The sequence below is a fragment of the Anas platyrhynchos genome, chromosome 7 (assembly GCF_047663525.1).
Source record: "Anas platyrhynchos isolate ZD024472 breed Pekin duck chromosome 7, IASCAAS_PekinDuck_T2T, whole genome shotgun sequence".
NCBI lineage: Eukaryota > Metazoa > Chordata > Aves > Anseriformes > Anatidae > Anas > Anas platyrhynchos.
In genome coordinates, this window is record NC_092593.1 from 31,757,655 (window position 1) to 31,783,414 (window position 25,760).

At 42.6% G+C, this 25,760-nt stretch overlaps 1 protein-coding gene across 6 annotated transcripts in view; it reads right to left on the bottom strand.

Annotated features, from left to right (window-relative positions):
- SPAG16 (sperm associated antigen 16) overlaps positions 1–25,760 on the bottom strand; it is a 395,938-nt gene that overhangs the window by 102,676 nt on the left and 267,502 nt on the right. For 5 of the 6 annotated variants that reach the window (XM_038182154.2, XM_038182153.2, XM_038182152.2 and 2 more), the window contains one exon: positions 11,204–11,269. In XM_038182154.2, coding sequence (XP_038038082.2) covers positions 11,204–11,269 — 66 coding nt within the window. Of the gene's footprint in view, positions 1–11,203; positions 11,270–24,910; positions 25,728–25,760 lie in introns of those variants that run through there. The other variant, XM_038182156.2, reaches the window with a different exon arrangement.

Genomic DNA, 25,760 nt, shown 5'->3' on the forward strand with positions numbered 1-25,760 from the left:
CTTAAGGACAATTTGAAGCTACATGCCACTCAGAGAAGAAAAAAGGGCTAAGTCACAGCTAAATGAACTCATTTGCCCCAGCCAGGGGCCATGTTCAAAAGCTTTAAAGTGGAATCCCTTTGAATTCTTGCATGAGCTTCTGGCTTTTTCAATCCTTTTGCAGTTATTATTTAGTTATTCACGGCAGAGCCCTCTGCCTTGCTCTTCACATTCTTCATTTTGCTTCTTGCCGCACTAACATCTTTTTTAGATGTCTTTTTAATGATACATTTAACTGAACAGCAAGCTGGACCAGCAGGGCTGGATGATTTTCTGACACGTAAAAGAAGGAGACAATGAGATCCAAGGAGGAGATGTGTAAGAGCAGATTTACATTGTACTGATTTTAATTTACACTATGTTTTACGCTGTAGCAGCCAAAGCTCAGTTCTGCTACTTTCTCTAATCAAAGAGCATGTCGGGCCATTCATAAAACTGGTAGGAGTTTCCTCCTAGCCTACATAATCCAGCTGGTACTTCTGTGCGTGTGCATGCTAAGTAATTAAAGAATTTACACAAGGATTCAATTAGTCTGGATTCAAAGCCTGGTTCTGTTCCAGGCTCCGCGGGACTTTGCCTCCTGACTCCTTCCCTGCCCACTCAGTGCCCAGCTTTGTGCTGCAGACCTCTGACAAAAGGGGTTCGTACAGCAGAACCCCAATCTCAAACGGCACTCACAAACCATGGTAAAACATCTATGTGTAACCACAAGATGATATCTGCTGATCGGAAATGATTTATATCATTTCCTTGAAATTTTTAAAGTCCTTTTTCCATCTTTTTTTTTCTTAATATACATTTTTCTAGTGAATATTATTACCTAGAGTAATCACCAGGGTACAATAGGGACAATAGAGACAAAGTGGGACTAATGGCCAGGTACAATTTAGTTTCACTTCCTGAAATGACTACAGATCAGTAAGATGTGAGCTGCAACAAGTGCTTTTACCTAACGTAGACTACAGTAAACGCCTCCCAGGAGTATTCTCCAAGTATCACTCTGAAGGCAGGTCAGTAGCTATTTCATGGGCTTTCCTGAGTATTTTGGGAGGAACAGTGAGCGAACAAGCACCTTGCTTTGTTGGTTTGAGAACTTGTTAGGCCCTGCTGTGCCTGATACCATCCCAACAAGCTCGTTACGTCTTTGAGCTAAGCAAAAGGAGCCGGTCCTGCAGATGTGAAACATGGATAGAAGAGGCCTTGCTGCAGTGCAAAAATGAACTCTGCTCCAAAAAAAAATAAGAAGGGGCACACATGTCTGACGGAGTCCCACGCCGAGCCCTCCCATCCCACAGGCTGGAACGGGGCCTTCTGAGCAGAAGCAAGCAGGGGCAGAGGAATCCCAGAGAAGCCAAGCAGGGGCGGGTGAGTCTGCTGCAGTTTTAATAAGGAAAAGGCTTTAATGTCCAATTAAGCCAAATGAATTATGTAAAATATGATACAGATGGGAAAAAAAATGCAGATGTGTTCCATTATTAGGCTGATGACTAATCAATCACCACCCATTTTTGAAGTCTCAGGCTTAAATCACCCTGGTTTCAAATGAAAATAGCATCTTCTGAAAAAGAAATGGGATTACTTGGCCTGGCAAAACTACAGAGCTACACGGATTGCCACTTTGAAAGTGCAGTGGCACATCTTTAATAATTATTTTCACCAAGAGTGGGGGGAAAAAGGTGATTAAGGTTTATTTATAGGCAGCATCAGTTTTCCCATCTGCTTTTTTACTAGCTTTTTCCTTTTGCAGTTCCAACTTTGCATCACGATCAAAGCAACCAAAGACCATTTATGTCTTAAGGCAACTAAAGAAGATAAACATCTAGAGCACGAGCATCTAGGGTCTGGTTCTCCCTTCTTGTGGCTTTTTTTAAAGCTTTTAATAGACATCAGCTGCTGAGATGAGCTCTTCTGGAGGCGAGGGGAATCCAAGACATAGATGCAGAGAGCCTCGTCCCTGCGAGCTTCACGGTTGGTTCCCTCCAACTTCATTAGCAGATGTCAATGAACAACTCCTAATTTTGCACTGTCTGGTTGACTGCTAAAATTGCTGCAACTCGCTGTAAGAATGTACTTGGCTATTTTTGCTGAACTTACTGTGATTACTGATCTATTACAATCCCTCAGTGTTATGATCCGATGTGCAGGTTTTGAGAGCGGGCTGACTGTGCACACCCTGGGGCGAGTGCAGCCTCCCTCTCACATCCATCTCGACGCACACTACAAGCATCGGACCAAGCAGGCAATGCAATATCTATTATTAGAAAAACATTACAGATTCAAAACCACAAGAATCTGCTCCAAGCTCTGTCTTCATCCCACTTAAAGAGCGATATCAGAACCTACCCCACTACCTAGGAGGAGATGGCTGTCCTTTAGCTAGGATCCTTTATCCTCTGAGCAGAGAGGCACGTGGGGAAGCCCTGCCCCAGGGGTGAGCACTGTTAATGCCAGCAACCCCACCCAGGAACAGCCAGGCAGGGCTCAGGAGCAGAAGGGAAATCTATCATGGAAGGGTAAAGAGGCTCATAGATGTGTTTGCTTGGCATGGTCTGTGACCAGAAGTCTACTGCTGTTAGAAGTGGAGGAAAAGCAAATATATGGGGAGCTGGAGGAAGGATGTGGATGAGAGTCGCTGCTGATAAATCAACAGGTGCGTGGGCCACAGCATACTAAGAAGCTTAAAGACATCACGATAGAAAATTTTCATTTTTCCCCTTTTTCTCAGTGATGATTTTGAGACAAGGTGAGGAATATCCCAAAATGCCATTATTTTTAGATTAATTTTATCCTTTCAGACCATACGGAGACCCATAAAGAGCACCCCCCTGTGTCCTAAAAAGACGTAGCTCCATTGAAAATAATCAAAGAAGGTGGCAGAACTTTGTCGCAGCCAAATTTCCAGCTCTACCAACTTTAAAAATAATGATGGATCATGGGTCTCTTGCTTGTTTACATGCACTCTGCAGGCTTTCCCCTTGCTGTGTGAAACAGAGGGAATCTCTCTTCCCTTTGCCACATCAAGTAGGAAGAAGTGCCTTGTGGTGTTTGAGGAGAACAACACATGCTAGGCTTGCAGAAACCCTTTGCATAAATTTACATATGAAACCCAAGATCACTGCACTCCCTGCAGAGTTACTGCTAGCCATAGTTGACATTGCACTTGAAACAGTACTGCAAAGAGAGCAATATCTTTTGCAGAGAGGTTTAAAATAATCAATTTTGTTTTTCCTTTTTAACCATCAAAGAAGTGCCTTTGAATTCTGGGAGCTGTGCAGTGAGAGGAAGGCATGAATGATAATTGCCATTACTGGCTTTTCTCGGTATTTTGAGTGCTACCATGACTAAACTGAAGCTAGGTGACATCATTACCTGATTAGGTGCTCCCAGAGCAATATGCACAGCAAATTCCGGAGGTATGCCACGTTCTTGTCCAGAGATTTAACTGTCACTCAAGTATGAGTTAATTTTCAAAAACTGGGTAGTATTGTAGTGTTCCCTGTAATAACGTTAATATAGAGATGTGACGCGTGACTGCAAAAATGCATAAATTCCTGGTAGTGCCAACAGAGCTGTTGCTGAAATTGTAGGACATTGGGTATGAAAAATTAAGTGTGAGTAAACTGCATACATTTTTTTTTCAGCAAATTATCAAAGAAACGTGTAGAAAAAAAGTTCAACTTAATATGCAACTCTATTTTGTCTTTGGGCTTTTTTTAAGGGAAACTAAATGCATAAAGAAGAAATATCAACAATACATAAAATGTATCAACAGAAGCTCACCCAACTCTGTGTTCTGATAAGTGTATGAACGATTCTTCCAGTTTCAAAGTATTTCAGGCAAAAGAATGATCAGTTCAACAAACTTCATCCCATTATTTCAAGAATTTCCTCACCAAAAAAATCAGTGAAATATCAAAATAGAAAAATCTGCATGCCTCTCCCCGATGGATTTCAGCTTTGCATTCTCAATTATTTTCAGATTAAATCATTCTGATATTCAAGTACCTTCTCACAGTGATATTTATTCAACTAGAGATTAATTGCATCTTCGTAACAGAGAGGCTTTTCCATTTTTTGGCCCAACTTTCATTCTTGCGTAAAATCATTTAAAATCTGACTTTGGTGCCGTGTAAAGCTGCGCACTACACAACCATGCTCACAGCCTCATTTGAAGCACCCTGCTTCCCTTTGGCCATTTGATGTGAACTGGGAAGCCGCTGATGAGACCCCTTCCAAACGCAAACCACTGATCTGAACTAAACCTACTCCTCCAAAATAAATTTCCTTTCAACCATTCTGAAGAGTTAACTTTGCACTGACACGCTTTGTGTTGGAAGGGCTCTTACCTCTCTGCATGCAGCCAAACCCATCCTGCCAGCAGCCTTCTGCTTCCACCTCACCATTTATTGGGAAAACTACCCTTGCATGAGGAAGCTATGGGATGGAGTGCAGGGATGGCAGCCTGCTTGCTCATGTGCTTTGGAGCATCATTACTTGTGAAATATCACGTATGGAGGCAAGTTTGACTGTAATTCAGGTGGGAAATCGGATTTTCAAAAGCCTGGATGGATCTTGGTATTCTGGTTTTGTTTATTTTGCAAAATGACAGCTTTAAAAAACAGCAATTCAAATGAAAAATGAATTATGCCGGAGCCCGGGACCCACAGTGTAAACCTGGCACATGGAAGTTGTGGTGCTGGGCCTGGGCCAGGAGATGTAATTTCTAAAAATTCTTATTCCTGCCATTGCAACTTGGGATATACAAATTAATACTTCTCCTCTAAGGAAGAAGGGCAAATCTCCCATGCTGCTCGCAGTTTTGCATGCTAAGCAGTGTTTGCTCCGTGGATTGTATATGCGCAGGGTCACATTCACTGCAGAACACAGAATTCAGCAAACAAAATCACATTAAAGGAGATAATCTCCTTTTCTTTCAATTATGCTCACAAGCAAGTGGACAAAACAGCGTATTTGTAAAGATGAAGTCTGAAAACATAAGAGAAAATACCGTACAGTCTTAAAGAGCAGCTTCTCCTGAGGAGCTTTTTTTAAGGACTAGTCTGACCTAAAGCACACAGGTTGGTTTGTTTTGTTTTTAGGTTCCTCAAAACCAAATTAAGTCAAAACTATTTAAAAACAATGCCACACTTCCTGCTTTAAACATCAGAGTTTTCTAAAATCCAAACGTCTGTGCATCATCCTTTTTTTTTTTAATCATGAAGAGACAAAGCTTTTAATATCCGAAATATGAGACTACAAAATCTGATGAAGTTTCAATTAGAAAAATAAAATATTTTATTTACTCTCGATCGAAAACTTGTTTGCCTGTATCTGAATGATTTCAGTGTCTCACAAGCACCAAAGACGGGCTGGGTCACTTCTTCCCTTTTCTACCTCAGCTTCCCCCCGGCAGGGGACAGCCAACCACAAAGATGGGATCAAAAAGGAGGGATCAAAAAGCACAAGCTGTAATTAACTTCAGAAATTACAAGGGGCTCAGTATGCTATATACCCCCAAAGGGAAATCAGTTTTAAAAAATTCCAGATTTAAATTGTTCAGGGAATATTTCATAGTGTTTAGAAATAGAGTCAGAAGTTTGAGTAAACGTATATTTACTTAGCAGAGAAGTGCAGAATTAACAGATCAGTTGCATTGCTCCTGTAATAACAAGTATTAGGCATGGCACAAATGAATTTTGTGGCAGACTTGAGCAGAGAAACCCTCCCTGCTGGCTTCCTACCCCCTGTTCCTCCACCTGCACCATCCCTATGGGGTCCTGGAGCTCACGGCTGTTGTGGTACATGGTTGTGGTACACAGGGCTTGTCCCCAAGCAAGTCCAGCCGTCTGGGTGTGGGGTACACACTGCTTTGTGACATGTTTTGCAAGACCTCGCAGAAAAGAACAGCTCGTACTACAAGGAGGGGACTGGAAGGAGCGAAGAGGATGGGACACATCTCACAGGCAGTGAGGCCTGAAAGGAACACATGCAGACAGGCAGATACACACCTGGTAATGCCTGGTGCCAGGGCAGGCTGAAAGTGATGTCTCTACAAATACCATTACCAGAAAAAAACTAGGCTCCTTTTCTCCATAAGGCGCTCAATTATCCGGCAAGGCAAGAACAGGGCACAAAGCAGTGCTCTTCAGAGCTGAGCAGTGTTCGGGCGAGATGCTCTCCTTGCTGTTTCTTGGTGGCTTTGAAACACCTCCCTGGGTCAGCAGGAGGGTGGAATGAAAGCACAGCTGGTTGAGTCCCAGCTTCTGCATGTTTTGTTTCAGTGAGCGTTACTGGATGCTTTGTGATGTACTGACAGGACTTGCACGGTGACACCAAAGAGCAGCAGAAGAGATCCCTGGTTTCAAACACAAAGCCAGCCCCGCAGTGAACCAAAGAAAGATATAAACCCTGAGGCAGGGGTGGGAGGTAAAGAACTGGGGCAGAAAGAGCTTTCGCCTCACCTCTTACCACCAAGTGTCAAATGCTCCAAACAAAACAAAAAGAATTACATTGACCTGCGATTATTTTCAGCATTAGGGGTCTTGACAGGACTGGGTCTAAAATCTCAAACCAATAAAAATTACCTGGGGCGCAATGGAAAGGCTGCTTAACTCCACATTTCCTAATGCAACGTGGGCCTTGATTGAGCAAACTTAGAGGCTAACAGAAAGCAACTTGTTTCAGAAGAAATTATAACTGTGAAATTGCTCCAAGAATAATCCAGGAAGCCATACCTTTCCTGGATAAGAGAGCAAAGAGAATGCACTTTGCCTGCCTCAGAAGGGCAGAGGTGAGCTCTGAGGGCAGTGGGTGCGTTGTACCGCCAATGCTGCAGCGCAGCATCACCTGCTCAGTACGACAGAATAAGCATTTCTCTCTACTTACCGACGTGTACTGCACCTATTACTACATTTCAGTTTGCAAACAGATAATGGAAATAGTGATGGGAAACTGGATGACACGAACAAGGTGTGTCATATTTGAAAATCAGGTGTAGATTTTTTTCAATCACGTTGAAGTGTCTTTGCTAGGAGACTCTGCCTCTTTTTCATAGGAGACAGAATTCCAGCACCTTGGAAGATCCACCTCCATTCAAAGCAAAGCATCACAAATTTCTCTAGCCTCCTGCCCACGGTCAGATAAGTGCATAAACATGGGAGCTTCTGCACAGACAGAGCTGGAGGACTTTTTGTAACTTCCAGCTGATTTGGGAGAGATATCCTGGCTTGTTTATCCAGCCGTCTACGTTAAGCCTCTGGTATCAGAGCCAGATAGCAAGAATGTTTACAGTGATCCGAAGTAAAGATGAACCTACCCAAGGCTTCCGGAGTGCTTTCAGATCATCTTAGCTGGCCTACACACGACGGGTATAAAGCAGGGATGAACTTGCTAACTGGAGGGCTCTGATCAGCAGTAGCATCAGAGATGATGGGAAGTGATTAAATAGCATGCCTGGCCAAGGAAGAGAGCATTCCAGGAAAATCATTTCCAAAAATAGGGAGGAACATGAATATTTCAGAGAATGGACTGCGAATGTACTTTAGCACATTTTTCTGAGTTTTCCTATTATCGTAAGGAACTTTCTGCCAACTAATGAAAGGAGTATTTGGATGCAGATTCTGTTCTCTACCGTGACACAGACAGAATAGTTTATTATTATTATTATTTTACTTCTCTGCTTTAAATGGGCTGAAAATGGTTAACTAATAACTCCAAAATCTTTATTTAAAATGTAATTCAGCTCTGTAATTATATTTCTTATGCATGGAGACAGAAATAAACTAGAGGAAGAACCCATTAGCCCCTTTGCATGTATAATTGAACACGTTTGATATTACTAGGTAACCTTTGCAAGTAACTGGCTTTGAGTTTATGCAAAGAGGTGAGCACTTTGAATACATAAATAACAATAAGAGCAGATACGTCTTTGATTTCGCATTCTGTTCTTTTCTTGTTTGTGTCTGTGAGATGCAGTCAGACATCCCTGGCTTTATTTGGCCATCCATAGAAGCATCAGAAAGATCTGACTTTTGCATCATTTGGGCGCAGTAATGAATAAGAACTGACATCAAATATCAATATTATTGGCCGAGCTAAATGGTAGCTGACATCAAACTGGACTGCTGAAGAAGTAAACAAAATTGAAATTTTGTTTTTGTTTAAAAACTGTCTGACATTATTTGTCCTTCAGTAAATCAATGGAAGAATGAGCTAAACCCTGCTCACATGTTGGCTTGGGGGGGTAAAATGGGGCAGTTGCTATCAAGCATATTTTTACAGACTTTCAAGTTTTCCTAATAGAATCTGTAATTCCAAATTTTTGTGTTTTAAGGAAACTTGGTAACCTCTGTAATGATTTTTTTTCACCTGCAAACATCAAACAAACACAGTGTGGCAGATACAGATGAACACAGGTGAACGATAATCGTACTTGTGTTTGAATACAAATCCAATCTGGGGAAATTTTGGTTTCCCAGGCAAGGTGTACTCATGCATAAGGTACACACAGCCTTTAGTGCACTCATAGCCTTTGAAGAGAATTTGAGCATGCACAGTAGCCTCTAAAAAATACATCCTTACAAGCACACATACACGTTTCTACTCAAAGGCTCAGCCCCCAGTGAAAAAGAAATAGCTGAACCAATTTTCTCTACAAAGTTAGTTGTGTTATGAGTGCACAGGAGTAAAAGGTGCTCTAACATTAAGGAGGAAAGATAAATTCTTCTACACCACTTCAATTCCAAAACAGCTGTATGGATGTAGCTCAGATTTTCCTAACTTTTCAACAGGCACAGAAACAACGGGGAAAACTGCAGTTTATGGACTGGTGAATATGATAACTTTCAAGTCCTGACACAAGCACAGCAGAACAAACAGGGGAGCTTTAGGTTAGATGTTAGGAAGAATTTCTTTACTGAAAGGGTTGTGAGGCACTGGAACGGGCTGCCCAGGGAGGTGGTGGAGTCACCATCCCTGGAAGTCTTCAAAAGACGTTTAGATGTAGAGCTTAGGGATAAGGTTTAGTGGGGACTGTTAGTGTTAGGTTAGAGGTTGGACTCGATGATCTTGAGGTCTCTTCCAACCTAGAAATTCTGTGATTCTGTGATTCTGTGAGACAGCCATCAACAAACAGCCGCGTGTTCCAAGTGCCAAAGTGGCACTTCTGGTCCTTAGAAAAGTCCCTAATTACAGAGTCTGAACACTGGTGAGAGCTCTGCCTTTAAACACTGCCCACCTAGCAAAAATCTGTTAAGTACAGTTTCAGAAGCGTGGCACAGTAAATAATTCACACCTAATCTGTTTCAGGGAGTTTAATGAGAACTTATTCAATTTGTGTAAACGCATTATTATTTTTCTCTTTTTTCCCTCATACACTACTAAAAATACTCTAAAATATCCCTTCGTTTTTGGAGACACTGCCTGGGCAGCTCTCTGATCTAACTGGAAAATCTGTTCTTTGTTCTCGTGCTCTCTGCAGAGCACACTGTGTAATCAGAATTGCATGGCCTTTCAGCACTCCTTTGGGCCCCCAGCAGCCTCAGACACAACTATCACAAGCCCACTGAAGGGACTTAGGAGCCTACTTAAACTGATTTATACCCTGGCCAGAAGAAGAAGTGGATCTCTGGGATGCTTCACCATTACAGCACTGCACCCCCAGAGCCCTTCCCCACAGATGGATGTCTGACATCTGGGATCTGCTTTGGGAGCCATAACGTCATGACATTAAGATATTTAAAAAAAAAAAAAAAAAGATCCAGGCAGGATTCTGTCAGAAATCAGTTTTGCCATTCCTGCCTGATTTAAGAAACCAGATTTTTCCAATAGATCTTTGCTTGGCTGCAAAGCTTTGTCCAGGTCCAAGCACTGGGTGTTCTGTTGGCTGCTCCAGAAGTGATGCTGCGCCTTTGTCCAAACACTCCATGCTCACAAAATCTTCCTGATAAAAATATTGTTGCAAATGTTATTGCTTTTATAAAACTTTTTCTTTCTTCATAAAACACACACCTTTTCACAAAAGCTTTGTCACTCAAGTACCTTGTTTAGCTTGGTTGGGGTGAAATATTTCAGTTTTTGTAGTGGGCAACCAACAGAAGGAAAGAAAACATTTCTTTGGTGCTGCCCTTGGTTGAAATCCAGCACTCGCTTCGTTAGCAGCCAGTGTGACAACTCTAACTTGTGCAGCTCGGGACCAACTCCCTCGCTTTTTCAGCAGTTTTCCCGTACATACAGAGTTAATTCATGTAACTGCAATTACAGCTCCCAAAATTATATTCCTCACTCAGTTTAATCAATGCTGCTCTGGATGTTTCCATTTTTACTAATTCAATCATTGAGAATGTCAACCAATGATTTCAGCCTGGAGTTTAATGCCAACTATAATATTCTTTACCAAAATAACATGCTTATCTGGAAGATTATCAGCACACAGCCTTTCAGCTTCCTGTTAATCATTACGGGTCACATTAGAGTATGAGGCTCTTTGTAAATACTCAGGTTAGAGACAGTGCTATATTATTGCCAGGTACAGTAAAGCTTTCCCTTTTTTTTTCTTAAATATTTTTTTTTCTACACTATCATGTTACAAAATACTGAGGCAGACTGTGCCTGTCAAATACACAGATGCATGTGGCAGAGAAAGAAGTAAGATGCCTTGGGAATTCCTATCCCCCTGCTCGAAGAAAGCTCATCCCACACTTTCTGCTCTAGGGTTTGTCCTACAAATGTATAGGGTTGACATAAGCAGATGGTAAAGCAGGAGCTGATACTGCAATAAGAGGAGAATATCCAGGATCTCCTACACCTACAACCAGGCATTTAGATCACAGCCTGCCACCAAGCTCAACTGGAACATGCCTTTTTAGATAACAACTATAAAATTAATTATCCAGGAAAAAAAAACTAAAAAAACTAACAGCAAATTTCATTTAAGTAACTAAATGGCTATGACAAAGGAGCATGGCTTAGGTGTCTTGCACTGACAAAAGGTAAATGGAGCTAGGCACAAGGAGGGGACAGCATTATTTTAAGTCTCTGGGGCTGTGCTCCGGCTGGAGGAGTATAGCACCACATCAAACTGCTCTAGAAGTAATGCTAATGCTGAATTCAGCTGTGGGGGTATCTGAAAGACAGGCAGACTGAAAAATTGATATGCAGAACTTACTTTCACATTGAACGTAGCATGGTTACAGGAATGCAGGTGACCGTAGAACGTTTGAACATGAAGACCCTAGGAATTAAACACAGAGAAAGCAAGTTGAGTTATAGTGATATCAATCATTCTACAGCCTTGTAAATATAAAGACCTTGACTTTATGGCTGTGGGCAAAGCAAGGCACTTTGAGTGGTAAAAAAAACAGGTCCTGGTTGCTGGAAGAAGAACACATTTCTCACAATTACGAAGGATTTGTGATCTTCACAGAATAGCTAGTGGAAAAGGTGCATTCAAATGTCGTGAAAACAGACATCTACCTAGCAAGAGGGTCTGAATTAGGAGGTGCAATCACTGCTTACAGAAGACAGAGCTCTTGCTCAAGGCAGTGATTCAGTATATGTGTTCCTGATACTCCACACACACCATTAAAGTCTTCCCTGAGGAATCACAAGCATGAAATCAAAATTAATTATCATTTGTCATCTTCCACATCAGGTTGTAAGTGACCCACGCAGCGCAGGAACATACATCAGATGTCATCGCTGATACCTGCCTTGTTCTTCCAGTGCAGCTGGCATCCAACTGCAATAGCTCATGCTAAAAACATGACAGAAGTAGTGAAATAGTTGCTCTTCTCTGTTTTCATAAATATCACTAGTTTAATGGGTATTAGCAACAAAAACACCATTAAGAGTGAAATCCAGCTTTGATCAGTGTAATCATATCCTGCAGTTTCCACTGTAAGAAAACATTTTATTGACACTGGAACAGAAATTTGTTGCATTCTTCTAGAAGGGAAAGAAAAAGCCAAACCTGAAAGTCCTCCACTCCTCCTGGTAGGCCTGCTCTATGCCTGTTCCAGCATGAGTCAGTCTCTCAGGAGCAGCAGTAACGTAGGCCATCCATACACCAGTCATGCTTTTACAGCCTATACCATCAGCCTCCTTCCATTTCTATTTTGCCAATCCCCAAAAAACTGCAAGCCTTCCTACTGTGACATACTTGAACACTCTTTTCCCGTGACAAAACCTCCTATATGTTTATCATCAGAACGTTTTATCAGTATATTCTTGCAAGTCCTTTCAGGAGAGAAGCACTGCCAGAATGCAGTGCTTTGGTTCTTCACAGTTTTCAATAGGCTTACAAGTTGAAGAAAAAAACTAATAGAAGCCCCAAAACTTGTTTATTTAAGGGGTTTCTAAATAATAAATCCAAGCCAATTATATCCTGCTAAAAAGAACAGCTGAATAATTATTATCCAAATAGGAACTCACTGCTGGAATAGAAATCTGATTACACAAAATTCCCAAGATACTGACAGATAAATTAAACTTGATAAAGATAATATAATTGGAGACAACTATAACCAAGCACATACGAACAGTCGAGCCATAAAAAATTTAAAGTACATAAAATCAGCAGCAATATCAACGCACCCAGCTCATGGAAAAACCCAAATGTCAGCATATGTTTTGCATGTAAAAAAATAACTCCTATAAAATAACTGCTGTTGCTCGTCAGGGCATAATATTTACTCTCAGACACTCTCAAATACCAATACATACACAGCAACCTTCCCATAAACACAGAAAAGCATGCCACCACGAACAAAAGAGACAAAAAAGCACATGGGTGCCATGCCACATAATGAATGTGAACTTTGTTTTCCCTTCTATCAGTCAACTCAGTATAAGCCACCTGAAAAGGATTTTAATAATAGTAATAATAATAATAATAAAAGCCATACAAAGGGAACCGTTCTGTAAAGTGTTTTTCAATACTATTGCTGAAACTTAATTTCCAAAGCACCACTTTATTTTTATTCAACGCACAGCTAGTGGTTCCTTCACCACCACCTGGGAAGCTGAACTTCCCTGCACTTGCGCATATAGATGCCACAAACCCTGAACTGGACCGCTGTTAAAAACAAACTATTTTGCTCTAATGGCCCAGCACAAGCCAGCAGCAATGTTGTCTGGATCAGACCTTGTGTTTGGGCAGCACTGAGCCTTCAGCATCAAGAGCTCAGCAGGAAGATGCTCACGCCCCTTTTGCATTTGTGTTCTGCTTTTCACACTTTAATTATAAAGTCATTTACTCCAACGTCAGGCCACCCGCTTCATTCACCATGGAAGTGAGCCAGGTGGGAAGAAGGAAGGGAAGTCTCGAGCATCTGTTCTTAAAGGACACTTCAGTAGAGCACCATACAAATGGGTCCGGGGCTCTCCTTGTCACCCAGAAGGTAGCCGTATGCACCAGCCACATCACCGCATTTCTTTAAGGTTCAAGAATCGCAGGGCAAACACCTGGGGAATGCATCACGAGGAAAAAAAACAATGGAAAAAGGAAGACCTTGTCCTAATACTAGTGCTGGGGAGGTGTTGTCAGATAGCGAAAGTGAGGTTCCTTTGCTTCGAGGTCTCACTGCCCATTGCCCCAGGAGGAACAAGCCCCAGGAGCCGAGCTGTGCAGCTGCAGAAGGGCACACGTCTCCTGCATCCAACCTCCAGGGTCTACCCAGTCTCCTTGAACACGACACCCTGGCTGTTGGAAAGGGCAGTAAATTATGGAGAATACATTATTATTAACTGAGTCATCAGGTCTTGATTGAAATATTAATGGAGGAAATCTCCATTCTGTTCACTCCTGAAGCCCAATTACATTAATAACCACACATTCTTCCCCTGCAGAAAATACACAGATAATAGCAACATTCAAAGAAAACAAAATATGAAGGGTTCTGTGCTGTTGTTGTTGTTTTTTAAATGATTATTCACACATGCACAAACACACATCATTTTCCATTTTGAAACCCAGAAATTGACATTAGAATCAGCAGCTAGAAATACCACGGCATTATACTTTGGAGCCTACCTACCTCTCAGCTTCCACTGAACACAGATATTAATTGCTTGCCTGGGATGCGAGTTATCTAAGAGACTTCAGATAGAGGAAAAAAAAACACATTTCTATTTTTTTTTAATTTTTTTTTTTTAACTGTGACCCAGTATTGCAGAGAAGCAGGCTGACCTTTGGAACTGTTGAGCTGTGAGCAGTAATCCCACTCACAGTGATTAAACACGGAACCTAAATTCAAATGATTTTTTGTTCTTACTTTCACAGGATAAAAGCCTGAGAGCTCTGAATCAATAGTGAAACTCTTTTGTAAATCCACCCTATTGTGTCCGTATAGATATACAAATAGTAGGGCAGGGCAAGTCAGGCTGAAGACAATTATAATTTATATTCTACAGCTTCTTTGCATCTGTAGAATTAAGGTGAACCATTAACTAATTCAACACAGGGGTTGAATCTTCCTATACTTATTTTAATTACCTGTTTAACAAAAAAAAAAAAAAAAAGGAGGAAAAAAAACACACAAAACCTAAGAAGCCATAATTCAAGCTCTGCTGGAGAAAACAAAACATACCCCAAACCTTTTGAGCATCATTTAAGAACTACTCATGTTTTTTATAATCTGCCTTTTGTTTTTTTCTGGGTTTTGAATGCCCTACTATACATGAAAATCTGATGCAAACAGACTTAATTTGCACAATTCAAAAATCAAGATAACAAATCCATTAGATCACGCTGTAATACACTGTCGGCAATAGGTAATTATCTTTATTAGGTTGGTATGATAGGAGCTTTTAGATAAGAACATCCGAGTATGTGCTTTATCTAAATAGTGCTCAGATAAAAGATTTATTTGTAATTTCTTGGTTCATTTAGAAATTAACTCAAAGAAATGCTTTCATTTAGAAGGACTGAACTAAGAGAAATGTTCAAACCATGAAGCACTCAGCAGTGAACTAGTCACATCATATCCTTCACTATAAAAACAAACACAAAGGTATCCAGCTTTTCATGAAAGGTTTTAATTTTGTAACAGTACCCGAAATGAAGCTTCTGATCTTACAGAGCTAAAAGTTTTCCAGAAAGTCAAATAATCTAATGCTTCGGAAGCTCACTCCAGCAGACGTGACCTTTCCCAGGCAATATGCTAAGGGTAGCACAGCACTCAGTGGGGAAGCTCTAACCTTTCCCTCAGCCCCTCCTGATGAACCCAGCCAAGGGCCTCCCTTTTTACAGTGAAGTGTGAAATGAGAAGCATGACTTCTGCTCGTATCCTGGCCTTGTTCATGGCACGGTCTGTCTGTAAGGCCCTTTGCACAGGTCAGCGCTTGGTTAACCTATGCTTTGCACCAGCAAGGCACTTGCCGGCCCTCCGGTAAACGTCTGATGTGCCCAGCAAACTACAGGCTCTGAAGTCAGTCCATGCTTTTAGGGGAACTTTGCGATGTGTTGCCTTGAAGTCGGTGCACTGAGAACATCAAAAGCAATCTGGATCTCCTTATGAGAGCATGACCCACTACAAGGTACCTTTCAAAGACAGAAAACTCATCCCTTGGGTATGGCAGATGAACACCAGATCTGAAGAAGAGTCTAGCAACATTTGGCCTCTACCTTTGCAGGACATTTCCTCTCTGCCAGTCCCTCTCTCCAGCCCAGCATGGCCACATCTCACTCCTGCACCCTGCTGCATCCTGCACAGAGCATCCACCCCCCAGCTCCTCCGAGAAGGACTTCATGAGCATGCAACAAAAGGTATGTGTACAGTGAACAAGTGAGCAAAGCAATTTTACCGTCTGTCACCGCAGGTTTTACTGTGTTAGCTCAAACACGGGACCCTCAGCACAGACTTCGCTTCTGTTCTCCTAGCTTGGAACTGAGCCTGGTGGGGAAAATCATGCAGAGAAGACTATTTTTTGATGTTAGACCAAGGGTAAGGCCAGGGTATTACTCAAACGTTTTGTACTCCTGTATTTGGAGAAGAGAATGAACTTGTGGCCGTCATGTGCATGCTTTACTACACAAGGGTTCAGAGATGCAGGTACATAAACCAGTCTGAACACTTCAGCTGCTCAGCTGCCTGCTATTACGCTGATCTCCCTCTCTCATACATAGCCCCGAGTTTTATTTTTTTAATTTTCAAGTTATTCACTACGTCTTCCTAAAAAATGAAAGAGAATTTTGAATGTCTTTAAAATGCATGAACTTGTGGAACAACTTTCATTCGGGGAATCACAAAATCTTGAGAAAGAGCATCTATCAAGAGCAGGTCGGCAGTACTCCGGGAGTTCCTCCTGCCAGCTAACCCTGATGCTGGGCTTTTCCTCGCAAGCAGCCTTCCTTCTGCTCCTGAGGCAGTAATACCAGCTGCTGAAAACACAGGAAAAGCTCTGAGACGCTCCTGAATCCTCGTGTTTTTCTGCATCTGAACTTTCACCTGAATGCAGAGTATGTATTTTGCGCTGAACACGCAGCTACATTCATTTCTCTTAATTGGGAAGAGAAGTATGTTTCTAGGCCAAGACCTTGTATGCTAAATCTGTTCAAAGGGAACCTTTCAGGCTCTCCTAACAAATACTAAAAACAGGATTTTATAGTGGAAGTGCTGACAGACGGTATTCTTGCCAGCATAATATAACCTGACTTCAAGATAAATGTTTCATGAATTTAAAAAGTTGAAAAAGGCTTCTCTGTTCAGCTTTGTTCTTGAGATGAAAGCGAATTATCTCTTTGTCTTCTCCTGACACTGGGATTTTTGAACTGCAGCCTGCTGAAGCCCGTAACCACAGGCAGTATTTAAACAGACACGGCCATGTGGGATTCTCTCCTCACTGAACTCCTGTAGGAGACATCCGTCTTCTAACTGTGTAAGGAGGGAAAAAGGTTTAGAGCAAGGAGATACCTTCCTGCACCTGCTTCTGTGAAGAGAGAGAAAAGTCATCTCTGCTTAGAGAGACCACAAGAGAGCACGGCTCCACCTGCACCGTCATGACAGCATCCAGGCAGGGGAGGGAGAAGGCTCTTTGCCGGACCCATCATTCCCTTAAAAGAAAATAAACAGGGGAAAAAAAAAAAAAAACTTGAAAGATATTGAAATCCTTTCACTAAAAGTAGACCTGCATATTACTCCCTTGGTTGATATTGGCAGGTGGCTTCAGTAACAGAAGCTGCAGCATCTTAATAAGGATTCATAAGGCAGGTGAGCATACATCACCCTGTCATTACCGGAGGAGCCAAATTCGGTAATTGCATTCCTCCTGTCCAACGTCACTGCTGGAGCTGAAATGCTCCAGCGAGGGAAGGATCTGCAGCACACGGCAGCGATGGCCAGGGAAATCCTGGATGCTGACATTCAGAACTGCAGATGTCACGGAGCACAACAAGGCCGCCCTCCCTCCCTGAATTATATGACTCATTTCTGCCGTAATTAAAGTTTACATGAAATTAACTCTGCATTCCAACAGCCCTGAAAACAAACCAAGCATTTTCAGGAGGGAAATGTGTGACTGACAGAAACCTGGTACGACTGTCTAACGCTGAATATCACCAGCTCTGGTGTTTCAACCAAAAAAGGATCAAAAAGGTGAATTATAAACTAGCAGAAATTGCTGGTAGAACATAAACGGATAAGTTTTGAGTGCAGTGAAAAGCACAGAAAAGAAATACAAAAGAATTTGGTGTCAGTTCTAAACATGAAATGACATGAAAGCAGAACAGCAATACCTAAGTTAGTTAAGTGTAAGAAAAAGCAAGGGAGCTACACGGGAAACTCTTTTTTCCCTCTCAGTTGCAAAAGTAGAGGATTTAAAATTTAAGTTTCTTGCTCAGCAAGTTCTCACTTGCCCTCTGTTCAGAATTAAACTTCACCTGGCCTGTAGGAGAACTACGAAGGTGGTAGGAGTTCTTCATCTGGGGACAGCTGTGGACAGCTTCTTACAGCTGAAGGCTGAGAAGTTCTTCATGTCACAAAGTCAGTACAAATCCTGAGTGAGCCAACAGGACCAAAGTTATCACCTCTCACGTTTACTTTTATTGGGAAAAACTAATTTGTAAGCCTCGTGCATTCACAGCATGGATTTTGTCCTGGCAGTCGGTATGCATCAAATGCTCCTCACCCAAACTTGAAATGGCCAAAGTGCAGAGAAAAATCCCCAAACAAGAAACAGAAAGAGGGCAAACTTAACAGAACCTGTCTGCAATTCTTGTCTAGTCTTCAGTCCCTGTATTTTTCATTAATCAGCTGGAAGGGGTTGATTAATGCCCAAAGCAGGGGTCTTTGCAAAGCAACCAAGTTCTGAATGGAGATGAAAAGTGCATCGCTTTGTGACCATGACCCACCACATCGGGAACAACAGCACTCAGAGAGAGATGCCGGAGAAGAGAGCCAGGCTGTTAGGTGAGCAACAATGAAGAAGCTATTCATTAGAAAAAAGAAATCACTTGGAGGAAAAGAAAAAAAAAAAAGTTGCATTGTAAAGTGGTCTTGAGAATTCAGAATTTGAACCAGTGAAAGAGGAGAAAAAGTTAAAGTCAGCTGTTACTACTACAGCATACTGTATGCACTAGATCCCATCTAAGAAAAGCAAAGAGGAAAGTTCTAGGTAGCAATCCTAATAGTCATTTTTTTAATAAGTTTGCTGGACGTATGATGTTATGATGGTAACCTTTTATTACATTTAGTAATAGTCAAACTGTGTCTCAAACTTGCATGCTTTAGATGTCATGGACATTCCATATTTTCAGCCTCTTGTTTAGTTAAAATACAGACGTCACGTGCTACAACATAGATATAATGTGTGCCATGACCTCACACTATCAAGACAACTGATCACAAATCGAAACAGCTCTGGGTGCCCCTGAAGCAAACGACAAAACTCCTGGTTTCACTCGCAGAATGACAACATTCAACACCTTTCTTAGAAAAAAGCCTGCCCCAAATTCAGCGTTTCATTGCCTCTGAAACGCCCTACACCAACAAACAGGCTTACGCTCAGACGGAAAGGCACATACACGCGTCCTTGTGACCCCTGCCATACAGCACAGTCCCATTAAAAGCACCTCGCTGACTCTCGGTTTAAGGATTACCAGCACGGCCCTCAGCACGGCGCTGCTCCCATCGGAGAGCTGTATTCAGTCGTACTGGGAAAGGAATGAGGCAAACCACTGATTTTTAGAATCCCACCTGCTCAACACAGCTCATTAATCCTTTCACAGAAAAATTACCTTAATTTGTATGTTTTATCACACACTGAATTGGTTTAGCATTGCTAAGCCTATTAATGTTTCCCAATAAACTTAATGACTTAAATAAAACAGGAATAAATGTGTTTTTTAAGCCAGCAGTACTGCACAATAGCTGGTGACTGGACTTACAGGATGACAGAGAACGTAACTAATTTTGTCGCCTTCAAGAAAGAACACGTAGAGGGCTGAAGGCAGAAAATCATTACTTGGAATATGCCAGGACAAAGCAGATGTCAAAATAACCTATAAATAAATACATAGTGTGACGTACCTTTCATGTACAAGAAGAAGATAAGGAATAATAAATTTTGGGGGAAAAAAAAAAGAAAAAAGAAAAATATCCAAACCAATATGAACACTTTTCCCAAAATGTTTTTGTCTGGTGCTAACAAGGTTATTGAGGAGAAAAAGCATCTGAGAAGGGAGAGCTTTTCATCTGCCCTAGCACTGTTTCCCCAAGAAGCTCAAAGCACGGCACGAGACCACAGATACACCGAAAAGAAGACAACTGCTGGAAGCCTTTCCACAGATCTCTCATGAAATTACCTGCATGGTTACATACTAAACGTATGACTACATGTTAAATTATAAAAATATTTCCTATGAAGTTCAGCCTGTCATAGCACCAGGATTATATCTGGGACCGAATGTATTATGACTAAGATTTTTTCCCAATAGCAGAGGCACCTATCTCAGCATAATAATGATAATAATACAAAAATAAAAGCAAACATCAGGCTCACACGTATGCAGCCTCAGAGTGGCATCATGTATGTAGCCCCAGACAAGAGTTGCAGCCTTCGTTTTTCGTGAGTTATTAAGGGCAGCCTGCTCTGTAATTGTCGGTGAAATAATCTCATTGACACATACAAGTTAGGAAATAGAGGTCTCATTAACAAAGCCTCTAGCCTTTATTAGATCATATAAATAACCAAGAGAGCCTGCAAAAGATCGATTACAGCCTTTAAACGTTTACAGAATCAGTGTTTAATTAAGACCATTTTAATATGCAAATCAAGCCTAATTATCATCATTTGTTAATGTTAGTCTGCCTGGGCTCTAACCAGCTTCAGCTGCAAATATGGTAACGGGATCATATTTTTGCTGCTTTTTTTTTTTTTTTTTTTTTCCTCGGAGGAACTGCAGAGGAAACAATCAAGTTGTGCTACCAGCACATGCGAAGGCTTTCAAAACCACATTTCCATTTACCGTTTGGAGATGAAGGTCAAAAAAAAAAAAAAGTGCTCAGCGTAGCATAAAATCTAGCAGAAATGTTATGCGTTTCTTCACCCACTATTTTTTAGAGTGCTTTAATTAATGCATTTCCCTTCAAAGTATAGAACCCCTCTGGGAGCTTCTTTTGATGAAAATCTGCCCTTGTTCAACGCCGTGATTGAATAGATTGGTTTCTAACACAGCCCACTGTCAATCAGAAGCCGAGCCTGGGACTTCTTTCTTCCTACCTTCTCTGCCCTGGGAACAGCAGCCCTGCTATGTCGAGAAGCCACGGCAGAGCCCCTGGAAATTCAGGTGTGGAGCAAAGAAGAGAAGAAGACGGCCTTCGGCAGCGTGATGGGAGGAGCAGCCAGCCAGGAATACAAAGCAGCACAGGAGAAAACAAGTTGTCTGCATTTTGATCCCTGAAAAAGTTAAATACTCGGAGCACACATGAAATTGTTCTGGGAAAGGGGGTGAGGGCTGATAGACCATCCAGGTAAAAATGATTTCCCTTCCCCAGTACGGCTGCTCTCCTGCCTCCGCGATGAGCTGCGGAGATTAACACGATGCATGAGAAGTGCTCACCATTGGGAGGTATTGATTTGTTGTTGAATGCTTCCACATTGAGAGAGCATGCAACGCTTCTGTTTTTAAATGTTTTACAATGTATAAGGTCACTTCTTTATTTTTCTTTGCCGTTGCGTTTTACTTCATTGCATCGTCAGTGCTCTGGACCCTGTAGCAGCCAACCTCTCTCTGGGTTGGTTGAGGGCAAAAAAAAAAAAAAAGCTTCTGCTCTAATAGGTAATGAGTCTTTTAACACAAAATGAATAAAAAATAATCAGAGTAGAAATAAAATGCAGAAGCCAACTTGGACCCCCCTTGTTTCAAACAGGATCAACATGGCTTTCCCCCAGCATCCTACTGCCTAGAGGATGAAAGGACTTGGTGCAGAAACCCGCATTTTGAATACGGCCACCAAGCCTTGGCTGGACAGAGATCCACCAGGCAATCACTGCCCAGCTCCTTTTAGAAAGGCCCACAGCGGGTCCACGCAGAAGTCGAGCTGGGCGAGGGGACAAAGCCTGACAGAGCAGGTCAGTAATGACCCTGGGAGCTACTACGATTTCTGAGTGAGTATCTGAACCTGAGCAAGCCATGAGAATGTGAACAAACCATCCTCAGAGAGGAGCATTACAAAGCTTAGTTTTCTAACGCTTGCTGTTAAGTGCAATGAAACATGCCAACACTCTCCTACTTACCCTTCATCAGATAAAACAGCCAGGGCATGCACAGACCCTATGCAAGCCTGAATTTCAGTGGCACTTCATGAAACGAGTGAAACACAGACGTTTTCAGGAAATACCTGCAAACCCAAGAGCAGGGCAGAAACACTAGAAAATAAATGCGTGTCTGGCAGGCTTCCAGGAGGAGAAGCTCTGTTCAGGCACAGTGTACACACAGCTGCAGCAACGAGTTATCCCTACAAGTTATCCCACCAGGACTGGGACCAGGAGGAAAGAAGGGAGGACCACTTCAGAAGATTGGTTTATTTGGGCATTTTCTGTGCTGCAATGCTGCAGTGGCTGGTTTTGGCCCATGGATGTTTCATAAAAGCGGCAGATATCAGCGCTGAGTCATTTCGTACAGACAGAACAGTGACAGCAAGAAGAGTGACGTGGCCAAGACAATACCTGAGCAAATAATTCACAGCCAAGGGGGTTCAACAGCCCTCTCTAACCCCGCTGACACTTCCCAGACCAGGAGAACCACACGTGCTTCAGTTTGCCAACCCAGCAACACACAAAACCTGCTACTTCTGAAGGTTCAGCCAGGTGGTGATGCTGTCCACAGCTACTATTTCAAGCCTAATCTTGCTCTACGTTACACACTGTGTGGTCTCATTATATATACAGATGTCCATTCACTTTTGTATCCTGCTGAAGTCTTGGCCTTAGTGTCTCAAACCGAGCCTGCAGCTCCTGTGATGGAAAGTTAAAAACATTTCCCAGCTCCTTTGTATCTCTCTGAGTGCTGCCACGCACTCTCAGTAAGATGAAAGAGTACCTGAGTCAGACACAAATATGATAACATCCTAAGATAACACTAAGATATCTCAGAAAGCAGACATTAGTGTCAAAAACCAAAGAGTTTTAAAAATTAATTCAGCAAAAAATTATCAGCATTAGACATGCACATGAACAATCCTGTTCCATAACAACGTTCAGGCATCTACCAAATTAAATGCCACTTCTTGTAGAGCGATGCTCTCAGTGCTCAATCATTTGAATGCCCAAGTTGCAAGAACACTGGTAGAAGAAGTGCCATAAATAAAAGCTACTGCTTGCACGGCATTTCACACACTGAACAGCCTGAGCCTCTATTGAAGTCTTACTCTTCAATGAGAATGAAATTAGTGCCACCTGTGCAACATGAAGAAAAGGAAGTCTGCTGGTATCCATGGCTGAAGGCTGGGGGGGGGGGGATCCTGACACCACATTTAAAAGCAGCCCAGGTCAAAACAAAGTTTAACTCCATTTCTCAGATTCAGCGAGCAGTCAGCACGACCCTTGGCTTATATTTCTTGCAGCTCAACATTTTCAGCCCTGTGATTTCCCTTAGTAAATAATGAAATACAAGATTTTCTCTTCAGAAGACACCGTTTTCTTAAAATGAGAAATGGTATTTTAAACATTATTTTCCTTTTCTCTCCCTTCTCCTTTCCTACCTCCCTCATCACTACACACCGTAGCCCGAGGTGTGCCGCAGGGTCACCGTGCTGACAGGGCTGAGCTGCTGCCAGAGCTCAACCCTAAGTTGTGTCCTCGCAGCCACGTGGGGAGCACCTCTCATGCCTGCTAAGGATATATGGCCAGGGTAAGCTCCCAGCTCTCGTCTGGATGTCTGTCTCCTCCCCGTACAAGACAGGGTGGCAGAATCAGCAGTGCACTCTGAGATACCACGTGATGCTCGTTTTCTCTTCAGTGAAGTGAACTGCAAATAAATGACTCAGAAACCAGCATGAAACGAGGACATATCACCAACGGGGCTTTATAAACATTATTTGTTAGAAGAAGTAACTCTCTTAACAATATATGACCCGTGACTAATTTCAGGGGGTCAGGGTGATCTTTGCCCTCCGCTGTGTAGAGTATTATTCTTCTCTAAAGAAGTTCAAAGGTTAATGAATAAAATGTCAGCAGAGAAGAAACGAGACTGAGCAAGAAAACGCTCGTTCTTGGGCTCTGCTATAAATAATGCTCTCATTAAAATTCTGCCTTGGAAGAAAGGCAAGTCCATTAGTCTAGGAGCTAATTTTTACTGGCTCCTTAGATGTATGCATATTAAAAATTCAGCTTTTATAATTGCCAGCCATCAACCACCTAGTCAGTGCTGTTCTTGGAGTTTTTAATTATTTACTTCATTTGCATAGACACTCCAATTTATGATCAACCATTTAGTTATCAAGGGACAGTTTCAGTAATTCCTCTTTTACATTTTTATTTATTCCCTTTGTATCCCCAGCAGGAGCCTGAGAGGGCCGTGCAGGAGACGCGTGGCAGCGATGTTCGCCCACCCCATCACCTGCAGCCTCCTACCGTGCAGCACGGCCGTGCTTTCCTGTGCCCATGCTGGCCCTAAAAGCTGCTGACACCTGGCCACACGCTGCCTCTTTGGCTGCTAGTGCTCCAATACTCTTCCCCAGAGCTGTTCTCCTCTGGGGTTTTCTTCCTGGGAGCTGTTTTCTCCTCCTCTCACAGTGTTGCTGATGACACTTCTGCTGATTTTCTCTACCTCTCCTCCAGCACCGCCCTGTCTCACCCCAAGCAGGTCCCAGCCTTTTCTGTTCGCGCTTCTGAGCAGGCAATACATTTCTCCTCAAAATGCTGTCTGCCCAGCTCCTTGGACACGCGAAGAAGAGAGAAAAAATAGGAAACACAAGCTTTGAAAGACACAAGCTCCCCTGCCTGTTCGTGCACCTTTCATGTGAACATTGTCGCTTCCCAGGCACCCCGGGCCCGGTGACAGCAGGGAATCTTGGAAAGCTCCCCAATTTTTTTGTTCATCCTTCAAAACAACTACATTATCGAACGAAGGAACTGTGTTGTTTGTCAACAGCAGGCTCCAGCAACAATGGGAAGGATTGATTTGTAATCCCCGGTATCATCGCGCTCCTCCCCGGGTACCTTCCCCTGCGGCTTTTTGCAGACAGGATACCAGGCAGCAAATGTGAAGGGAGCACAGGAGCCCTGCCTGGCAGGAAGGGAATTGATTACCAATCCCTCTTTCTGCCAGGCAGAATTTCTTTGCTGCAATTCATACTTTTCAATGGGCTGGCTATAAACAGCCTCCAGATGGCTTTGGGGGGAAGTGAGGGCAATGACACTAGAGATTACAAATCAATCACTATTATAGAGCCTTTTATTAGGTAGAAGCTTCTGAGCAGAAAACAGATAACAAAAATATATAATACGTCCTGGTTTTTGTTTGCTGTTTCCTTCCCTTAAGCTCTTTTATGTCCTCTCTTCCTCCCGGCACCGCTGCTTTTGTTTCTTCCACTGCTTTTACTTCCATCTTTCTCAGCACATATTTCTCATTTACGCTTGATTCTGTCCCGCTATCATCTTTCTCTCTGCTCACCCACACCATCCACAGTTACCTGACAGGGAAGTAAAACACAATCTCTCTACTCCACACTGTTGTCTCCTCTGTCTTTCACACTCAGATCCCTCCTCTCGAAGGATGGGGCAGTAACAGTGATGGAGAATGGAGCAAGGTCTACCTAATTTTTATTGTCTTGAAGCCATCTCATGTATCATCCTGACTCCTCTTGCTTGTGGCAGGATGTCGTAAGGTAGGACCCACGGTATGACAGGAGAGAAGTAGCAGAGAGCCCGGCACAGGAGGGCTGTAGTCCCTCAGCCACCACGTACATCATCCCAAGAAAGCTCCCCGCAGCTACAGCCGCACCGCTCAGCACTGAAGCCACGGCTGCCGTGTGTGGTACCTCCCGTCAGTGCCTCAGTTTTGGGAGGGAGATCCCGGGTGGAGAGCCAGCCAGCCAGAAGAAATCAGAATATGTGGTTGTTCCTGGGACCAGTCCCCAACACCCAGCACACAGGCCGGATTTCACCCCATTTACACTTCCTTCCATGTCCTCTTACTAACAGAAGTGTTGTCAACTGAACACGAGAGCTAAATATTGACTGTGTATTTGCTGGGGGGGAGGACATAAAGACTTGTTAAACCA